Genomic DNA, 10,520 nt, shown 5'->3' on the forward strand with positions numbered 1-10,520 from the left:
TTGAAATATGTAGCATGCATGAGAGAAATCTCAAACACCTAAGGTTTTTGTTACTATTTTATGACTCTGTTATGACTCTGATACTGTAATTATTTGGTAATGAGAAAACAAATCTACCAATGCAATGTCATATTGGTATGTGGACCTTCTGTGGATATACCACAACAGAATGTGATTTAGGGCCATATTTCAAGTAGGAATGTACTTTTGTTTGCAGAAAGTAAGCAGCTATTCCTGGCAACCATACTGCAACTGATGATGGTGATAATAATAGTCTGCTTAAATGAGTTGACGGTGCCTGATCACTAAGTCATACAGGCAACATCGAAAGCTGATAAGAAGATCACTTCCAAATATGAGAGATTAACCATTTGTGGCAGGTTTGAGAAAAGCCAAAAATGGATTTTCAATATCCAAAGTATTCCATGGGAAATAGCCTGAAAACCTAAGTGAAGTGAAAGTGAATAATCCTGTTTATTGGTTGGCAGATCTTGCACAAAGCATTTTGAGAACTTCCCCAGCCCATCATAAGCATCTGAAGTACAGAGAAGTAGAAGTGGGAATCATCACCATCTTCTTAAATCACCACATATCACCACATATCACCACATATCACCACATATCAAAAACAATTTAAATATATATGTGTATATATATATATATATATATATATATATATATATATATATTAAAAACACACAATTCCTTACAACATGTCATCAAATAGTTCAGGAGAGGGAGGTTTGTGGAAGGTTAAGATACTTGAAGCTATATAGATTTGAGACATGATGCCACCAATGATGAAGTCCCCAGATTGATAGTATTGGTGAAGAATTGGAAGTGGATCTCTAATAGAACATAGAGCAATAGGAACCCTGCACATTATAATTCAAATGTTCTTGCTTCAGAAAGTCTCACTGGAATGCGCACACAAAAATGGATCTGCTCTGTGTAAAGAAATCAGTGACCAGTCTGAGAGAGCCCTGGATCTAGCATGCACTCTGAAGGGCACAGGGGCTGTTCATTGTGTCCTCCACTTTTAGTTCATCGTGTTTATGTGGCTTCTGAAACACCCCTGGGATGAGGAGAAGCAGCAGCAGTGATTATGATTAATTTGATAATCAGATGGGATGGGAGCTAATGATCAGTTCTGAATTGTAGGTTTTCTATCAGATTTCAAAAGAAAATCATGTTTTCTTTATCATAGCCAAAGTCTCAGGTGGTCTTACTTAGTAGGGAGGAAAAGTTATACTGGGTCTTAGCAGGATTTCCAAGGAAGAAGAGGGTGGACTAAACATCTCCTGTCAACAGTCTTTCAACAGAGATAATAATGTGGTGAAAAATGATAGCCAGGCCATGTTGGTTATCACATTCTGTCTGGGAAAACAGAGAGAACAGGGATGCACCTTTCATTCCCTGGGAAAGCTATATTGGGCGAACCAGATGGGGGTGAGTGACCCACAGCAGAGGAACCTCCATCACGCCCAAGCAGTACATAAAAGTACTGGGGGTCAGCCATAGGTAAAACCTCCCTTTCATTAATTACTTTTGAGACTGTTATAGATTACAACTGAAGTGATTTATTTGCTGGTGGAAATTTAAATCTAGAATGTGACCTGTGTGCAATATTAAAAGGCTGAAAGCAAAGAAATAAAAACATGCTTTATTATATTGCAACTGAGAAAGATTAAAAATATGTAAGGGGTGATCTTTGTGTTCTCATTTTGTATTTTTCTGTCAGCTAGACTGATTCTTTGTTTTTCTAATTAACTGTCCCTTGGTATTCAGTTCAGGCCTCAGTAAAATAATATAGCATTTGGGAAAAAAGATGCACCCCAATAAGCCCAAACTGGAGGCCAAGATGGAGAAGATCTCCACAGCCACCATGTATTTTCCTTTTGTGCTCAGGTAGGTTGGGACAAAGGACAACCAAACACTGCAAAAGACCAGCATGCTGAATGTAATGAACTTGGCTTCATTAAAGCTGTCAGGCAACCTCCGAGCAAGAAAAGCCACAATAAAGCTGACAGAAGCCAAGAAGCCCATGTAGCCCAACACAAAGTAAAACATAAGGACTGACCCCTCATTACAGAGCAGAACCATTTCTTGGATCATTGTATGCATGTCTAAATCAGGGAATGGGGGAGAAGTTGCCAACCACACAGTACAAATGGTGGCTTGAATAAGAAAGCAGGAAAGGACAATGGAGTTGGATAATGGTTTCCCTACCCATCTCCTCATCTTGGATCCTGGCTTGGTGGCCATGAAAGCCAGAACCACAATGATGGTTTTGGCCAATATGCAAGAAACTGCCACAGAGAAGATCATACCAAAAGCAGTTTGTCGCAGGAGGCATGTCAGTGCTCCAGGCTGGCCAATGAATAGCAAAACACAAAGGAAGGAAAGCAAGAGGGAGATGAGGAGAGTGTAGGTGAGGTCCCAGTTGTTGGCCTTGACTATGGGAGTATCCATGTGCTTCAGGAATAGTCCAAGAACCAAAGCAGTGAGGAGAGAAAAGGAGAGAGCCATAGAGGACAAAATTATGCCCAAAGGTTCTCCATAAGACAAGAAAGTTATTTGTTTTGGAAGGCATCCATCCTGGAAATGGTTTGGATATTGGTTCCCAAGACATTCAAAGCAAACATCCATGTCTGAAAAAGACAACACAGAATTAAATATGTGGAAATCCATTCTGCGATGCTTGGCAGAATTTATAATAATAATAATAATAATAATTTATTATTTATACCCCGCCCATCTGGCTGGGTTTCCCCAGCCACTCTGGGCGGCTTCCAAAAGAATATTAAAATACTATGTTACATCAAACATTAAAAGCTTCCCTAAACAGGGCTGCCTTCAGATGTCTTCTAAAAGTCTGGTAGTTGTTGTTCTCTTTGACATCTGGTGGGAGGGCGTTCCACAGGGAGGGCGCCACTACCGAGAAGGCCCTCTGCCTGGTTCCCTGTAACTTGGCTTCTCGCAGTGAGGGAACCGCCAGAAGGCCCTCGGTGCTGGACCTCAGTGTCCGGGTAGAACGATGGAGGTGGAGACGCTCCTTCAGGTATACTGGACCGAGGCCGTTTAGGGCTTTAAAGGTCAGCACCAACACTTTGAATTGTGCTCGGAAACGTACTGGGAGCCAATGTAGGTCTTTCAAGACCGGTGTTATATGGTCTCGGCGGCCACTCCCAGTCACCAGTCTGGCTGCTGCATTCTGGATTAGTTGTAGTTTCCGGGTCACCTTCAAAGGTAGCCCCACGTAGAGCGCATTGCAGTAGTCCAAGCGGGAGATAACCAGAGCATGCACCACTCTGGCGAGGCAGTCCGCGGGCAGATAGGGTCTCAGCCTACGTACCAGATGGAGCTGGTACACAGCTGCCCTGGACACGGATTTAACCTGTGCCTCCATGGACAGCTGTGAGTCCAAAAAGACTCCCAGGCTGCGCACCTGGTCCTTCAGGGGCACGGTTACCCCATTCAGGACCAGGGAATCCCCCACACCTGCCCGCCTCCTGTCCCCCAGAAACAGTACTTCTGTCTTGTCAGGATTCAATCTCAATCTGTTTGCCGCCATCCATCCTCCAACCGCCTCCAGACACTCACACAGGACTGTCACCGCCTTCACTGGTTCTGATTTGAAAGAAAGGTAGAGCTGGGTATCATCTGCATACTGATGAACACCCAGCCCAAACCCCCTGATGATCTCTCCCAGCGGCTGCATGTAGATGTTGAAAAGCATGGGGGAGAGGACAGAACCCTGAGGCACCCCACAAGTGAGAGCCCAGGGGTCTGAACACTCATCCCCCACCACCACTTTCTGAACACGGCCCAGGAGGAAGGAGCGGAACCACTGTATGACAGTGCCCCCAGCTCCCAGCCCCTCAAGACGGTCCAGAAGGATGTTATGGTCGATGGTATCAAACGCCGCTGAGAGATCCAGCAGAACTAGGAAACAGCTCTCACCTTTGTCCCTAGCCCGCCGGAGATCATCAACCAGTGCGACCACGGCAGTTTCAGTCCCATGATGAGGCCTGAATCCCGATTGGAAGGGATCCAAATGGTCCGCTTCTTCCAGGCGTGCCTGGAGTTGTTCAGCAACCACTCGCTCAATCACCTTGCCCAAGAATGGAAGATTTGAGACTGGGCGATAGTTGGCCATCGTGGCCGCATCTAAAGATGGTTTTTTAAGAAGCGGTTTAATAACCGCCTCTTTCAGCGGGTCTGGGAAGGCTCCCTCACGGAGGGAAGCATTCACCACCCCACGAAGCCCATCGCCCAGCCCTTCCCGGCTAGCTTTTATAAGCCAGGATGGGCAAGGATCAAGGTGGTTGGTTTCACTCGTCCAAGCAGCCTGTCCACATCCTCGGAGGTAACAGATTGGAATTGATTCCACGCAATTTGACTAGACAGGACTCTAGCACTCTCCCGCCCCGGCCCTGCTCCCACGGTGGCGTCTACCTCTTCCCGAATCTGAGCGACTTTATCTGCAAAAAACTTTGCAAAATCATTGCAGGAGATCATGTGGCCCGTACTGGGCCCCGATGTAGCAGGTGGTTCCGCTAAATTGCGGACCACCTGAAAAAGTCTCCTGCTGCTGTTTTCTGCAGATGCAATAGAGGCGGCGAAGAAAGCCTTCTTCGCCGTCGCTACCGCCACTTGGTAGGCTCGACACTGAGCTCTAACCTGTGTCCGGTCAGCTTCAGAATGGGTCATCCGCCACCGGCGCTCTAGCCGTCTCAACGATTGTTTCATTGCCCTCAGATCCGTGGAAAACCACGGGGCTGTCCGGGCTCCATGCAATCGGAGAGGGCGCTTCGGAGCCAAACAGTCAATAGCCCTGGTTAACTCCACATTCCAGCGGGCCACCAGGGAATCAGCTGAAAGGCCATCAACATGGGATAAAGCATCCCCTACCGCTCTCTGGAAACCATTTGGATCCATTAAGTGGCGGGGGCGGACCATCCGAATCGGTCCCACCTCCCTGCAGAGGGGAAGGGTCGCGGAGAAGTCAAGTTGCACCAGGAAGTGGTCTGACCATGGCACTTCTTTTGTTTCGCTTTTACTTAGTGTCAGAACACCAACATCCATGGAGGTAAACACCAGGTCCAAGGCATGTCCGTGGCTATGGGTTGGGCCAAACTTATTCAGGGACAGCCCCATGGAGGCCATGCTTTCCACGAAGTCCCGAGCGGCCCCTTGTAAGGTCGTGTCAGCATGGATATTAAAATCCCCTAGGACAACCAAACTAGGTGTCTCCAGGAGAAGATCCGCCACAACCTGAAGCAGCTCGGGCAGGGAATCCTTGGTGCAGCGGGGAGGTCGGTACACCAAAAGGAATCCTGTACTGCCCCTATTGCCCAACTTCCAGAACATGCACTCAGAGAACTGGGTCTTCCTAATAGGACGCCTGGTGCAAACTAATGACTTCCTAAAAATCACTGCAACCCCCCCTCCCCGCCCACAAGGCCTGGGTTGCTGTGCGTAAGAGAAACCTGGTGGACAAGCAGCAGCAAGAACAGGCCCATCTGCTTCATCCAACCAAGTCTCTGTTACACAAGCCAGGTCAAATCCTCCATCCATGATCAAGTCATGGATGGCAGTGGTCTTATGAATCATTGACCTGGCATTGCACAGCAGCACCTTCAGGCTATGTGGGTATCCCTTGCTGATTCTAGTATCCGTCCGGACAGGACCAGACCCGGAGGCAGGGATAGTCCTCAGACAACGACTAAACCTGCCTCCTCTGTAATGACATGGTCTGGTCTTAGCGTAACTCCTCCTCCTACCCGTGATCACTGAGATCGGTTGTCCCAGCGCATCCCCCTCTGTGGAACATACCCCAGCCATTTTGTTGGCTGGGACCCACTCCCCGGCAGCCCTGGCCATCCCCTTAAGAACAAAATAAGACCTTAAAACAATAAAAAAACCCAGAAAACAAAAAACAATACAAATGAAAAACTATAAAAATTACAAATCCATTAAAATCAAACAAATTCCCAACTAAACATCCATCCCACCCCCATCCCCGTCCCCGCATATACAAAAAATAAAAGGAAAAGGAAAAGGAACATTTTAAAACATTTTAAAAAGAACTCTGCGCCCCTCTGGATCCCCCTGGGCCGCAGCAGCAGTGACAGCAACCGTCCCTGTGAGGCCTGTCAGGCCCTGCCCTGGGCCAGGTGGTGAGTGGCAGGAAGGAGCAGGGCCTTCAGACACCCACACAGGAGAGTCCTCCTGGGCAGCAGAGCGCAGCAGTCCCTGTGAGTCCTTCAGGCCCCGCCCTGGGCCAGATGGTGAGTGGCAGGAAGGAGCAGGACCCTCAGAAACCCACACAGGAGAGTCCTCCTGGGCAGCAGAGCGCAGCAGTCCCTGTGAGTCCTTCAGGCCCCGCCCTGGGCCAGATGGTGAGTGGCAGGAAGGAGCAGGACCCTCAGAAACCCACACAGGAGAGTCCTCCTGGGCAGCAGAGCGCAGCAGTCCCTGTGAGTCCTTCAGGCCCCGCCCTGGGCCAGATGGTGAGTGGCAGGAAGGAGCAGGACCCTCAGAAACCCACACAGGAGAGTCCTCCTGGGCAGCAGAGCGCAGCAGTCCCTGTGAGTCCTTCAGGCCCTGCCCTGGGCCAGATGGTGAGTGGCAGGAAGGAGCAGGGCCCTCAGACACTCACACAGGAGAGTCCTCCTGGGCAGCAGACGCAGCAGTCCCTGTGAGTCCTTCAGGCCCTGCCCTGGGCCAGATGGTCAGTGGCAGGAAGGAGCAGGGCCTTCAGACACCCACACAGGAGAGTCCTCCCGGGCAGCAGAGCGCAGCAGTCCTTATGAGGCCTCAGGCCCCGCCCTGGGCCAGATGGTGAGTGGCAGGAAGGAGCAGGGCCCTCAGACACTCACACAGGAGAGTCCTCCCGGGCAGCAGAGCGCAGCAGTCCTTATGAGGCCTCAGGCCCCGCCCTGGGCCAGATGGTGAGTGGCAGGAAGGAGCAGGGCCTTCAGACACCCACACAGGAGAGTCCTCCCGGGCAGCAGAGCGCAGCAGTCCTTATGAGGCCTCAGGCCCCGCCCTGGGCCAGATGGTGAGTGGCAGGAAGGAGCAGGGCCCTCAGACACTCACACAGGAGAGTCCTCCTGGGCAGCAGAGCGCAGCAGTCCCTGTGAGTCCTTCAGGCCCCGCCCTGGGCCAGATGGTGAGTGGCAGGAAGGAGCAGGGCCCTCAGACACTCACACAGGAGAGTCCTCCTGGGCAGCAGACGCAGCAGTCCCTGTGAGTCCTTCAGGCCCTGCCCTGGGCCAGATGGTCAGTGGCAGGAAGGAGCAGGGCCTTCAGACACCCACACAGGAGAGTCCTCCCGGGCAGCAGAGCGCAGCAGTCCTTAAGAGGCCTCAGGCCCCGCCCTGGGCCAGATGGTGAGTGGCAGGAAGGAGCAGGGCCCTCAGACACTCACACAGTTATGTACTGTAGAGCCTTGAATTATGATGACGACAACAGTTGTAAAAGAGATATCCTCATATTCAGCTTTGATTGCCAAGCAATCCACATCCTGGGCCAATGTCAAGAGGGTAGCAGTCTACAGGTCTGAGGTTTTATTCTGAACATCCACTATCTGGCTAGCTGGTTTGCCAGCTATTTCCATTCTGAGGGAGTGTGATAGCCTGACCTCTGTTAATGGTGGTACATAGCTGGCAACACATGAGACCTTTAATAGCATGCCAACACTGGGTAGTCCTCTATCACCAAGCTACTAATTTGCAGAGCCCTCAACTGAGGTCAAGGATATTAAAGGAACAGCCCTAACGCTTCTTTTCTAGCTTGATGTTTGAGGTAATCTATAGGTGGTTTGCTTTTCTTGCGGTATTGGGACCAAGTATTTATTGTTAATGGACCCACTCCTTTGGAATATTTTTTTCAAAAGTGAACCAGAAGGTATCTTCTAAAGTAAACTTAGACATTGGAAAACTCTTTTTTCCTGCCAAGCTTATGGAGACAATTAAGAAAAATATATTGTGTAGGAATTATCTGGAAATTGGCTTTATTTAAAAAACCCTCCTCTGGCGCAATGGGTTAATGCATATGGCTGTTAACTAAACGGTTGGAGGATTGAGTCATTGTATATATCCCTCCCATGCTATTCAGATTTATACACCAAATACAAATCTCAGTGGTGATATCAAACAAGATCCTGATATAGCTTTTGAAGGGTTCACAGTTTATCTCCTACCCTTCTGGTTTGTGATCTTCCCTTCTGGACATGGAAGACAATCGTAGCAGCAAGAAGGCTTCCCTTCCTTCTTGGTCCGACTGTAACCAAAATGACAATTCTCATTGCACACAGAAGGAGGTGGTGTCTGTACATAAATAAAAGAAGATAATAGTTTCAGGGAGTGCATCTCCCTGGCACAGCAAAGGTGGTGAAATACACAGTTTAGAAATAGGACAATAATATTTGAAAATTCATTTTATGTAGCTGCAGGTCAGAATGAATTATCAATGGGAACACTGCCTTTACCAATACAGCTCAAAGAAGACACAGAACACCATATTTTGAGAGGAAGGTCATATCTATGAAATATAACAGCCCAGAGGATCTGCAAATCAAACTGAACTGGTCAATCAAAATAGAGTCTGGATAGGAAGTTTTCTAAGACAGGGAGAGGGGAGCTGAAATGAGAGACTGAGCGCTCACACTTTACATTGTGGGTGCCCTTTGCAAGATCACACACGGTGCTTCTGTTACCAGGGAACTTACTGGCAACTAGGGACTGGCCTGCCTCTCAGTGTTATTCTTTGGCGGTTCACGCCAAGCCTCAGTAGTCAAGTTACGCTGCTGGGAGGTGGGGCCAGTTTTATAAATAGGGGGTGGAGCCGGCTGCAGCCAGGCAGTTGGCTCAAGAGATTTACCTTCCCTACCCTCCCTTTGTTTAATGTTTCTTGTTTGCAGGTTAACCTTTTTTCATCCTGTTTAGCGGGCACTTCTACAGTCTATTGACTGGTTGTTGTTGACAAACCGGGAAGAAATTTTCCTATGTTGACAGGTTTTTTTCTTCCCCGTAGCAATTTGTCACAACTTTGGCGGTTTAAGGCCTTGGGTGGAATCCTTTAGTCTTTTCTTCCCTATAATGGGGGGCGGGCGTGAAGTGGTGACTCACCCCCCCTGTGGCGGTGATTCCAGGGTCCCTTCTTTAAAGGGGTTATATAAAGGATGTCACTGGCCATACACTGAAAGGTTGTCAATGAACTACCCTGCGTGTGGGGATATGGCATGGGCTGCCTGCATGCACATACGTCTTGCAGTGCACCCCCATATCCCATTTACCCTAACGAGCCTCAATTCCCCCTGCTGCGGGGCTGGGAGGGATACACGCACAATACTTAAGCCAAGGTCTTCCTACATTTTAAAGTTGAATAAAGTTGTGGCCAAATTTTAATTCCATAACAGGTTAACAGAGTCTTTATTCCTTCCTGGAGATCCCTGGGGGCTGGAGCTGTCGCTGCCAGGTCGCCCAATGACTTTCTGTGATTTCAATTTATTTTTATTTTGTATATTGCATTAATATTTGTTTTCAATGGTGACCTTTGCTTGGTCAGGTTCTAAACATATTAGTTTGCATGTTGCGTTCCTGTGAGCATTGTCTTATGTAATAGCATTGTCTTCAAGTAATATTTCTTGAACTTTTTCCAGAACACTGGAGGTCCTCCAATTATAGGCATGCTCTGTGTCTGCTAATTTTTAAGGATTACTCTTTGAAGGATATTACAAACATAGTAGTGATTCCATCATTATTTCACTTAATTATTCTGATTCAATATGCATTTCAGTGCATAAGTTCATGTTCCCAGAGGTTTTCAGCTGTGTGTTCATCTCCCAATGTTCCCTGCCATGTTTGCAATAACTGCTTTGGAGAGTTATTTAGGTTGGTGAAATGGCTCCAGATAAGTGCAATGGCAATGGATCTTCTAACCATGTCTAGCCAAGACCTGAGGAGACATCAGATTTAACACTGAGCAAAGGACGGAAGATACTATAAAATGGAATTTACCTGGTTGAAGTTGCTGGGCCATACGATGGCCTCATTATGAATTCTGAGCCCCTTTTCTTGAGGAATCTGTGGGTCCATTTTTCCAACTTTGACTCTAAGAAAGGACTCATTTGGGAATGTGACCCAGTTGATAATATCAAAGCCAGCTACTAATGCTCCCTTTCGGTCAAAGGAAATCTCTTCTCCGGCACTATTGTTGAAGGAGATGCTTCTCAGAAAGTGTTGGAGCTAAATTGCGGGTGGGGAACCATAATGAAGATCTACAGAAGGATTCCTTATTAGATAATTGAGATTACAGTTGACCTCTGAGACCTTTGGTTTATAATTTATTTAAACTATATCAACTGACCAATTGGGCTAACCTAAATGGCAATTCTCATTAAACACACAAAGAGATGGCATCTGTACATAAATAAAAGAAGATAATACTTTCATGCCTTGCATTGGTCTTGTCCCAATTAAGTTTCAGTCTGCCAACTCGCTTCGAATCCA

At 47.8% G+C, this 10,520-nt stretch overlaps 1 protein-coding gene across 1 annotated transcript; it reads right to left on the bottom strand.

Annotated features, from left to right (window-relative positions):
- Window positions 1–1,737: 1,737 nt before the first annotated feature.
- Window positions 1,738–10,106, bottom strand: LOC308460889 (vomeronasal type-2 receptor 26-like; the record flags this gene model as incomplete). Its single annotated transcript, XM_080977420.1, has 3 exons — window positions 1,738–2,651; window positions 8,210–8,336; window positions 10,029–10,106. 3 exons carry the CDS (start codon window positions 10,104–10,106, stop codon window positions 1,738–1,740), a joined length of 1,119 nt encoding a protein of 372 aa, XP_080833546.1.
- Window positions 10,107–10,520: the final 414 nt, after the last annotated feature.

The sequence above is a fragment of the Podarcis pityusensis genome (genome assembly GCF_964106645.2).
Source record: "Podarcis pityusensis genome assembly, chromosome: 13".
Lineage (NCBI taxonomy): Eukaryota > Metazoa > Chordata > Lepidosauria > Squamata > Lacertidae > Podarcis > Podarcis pityusensis.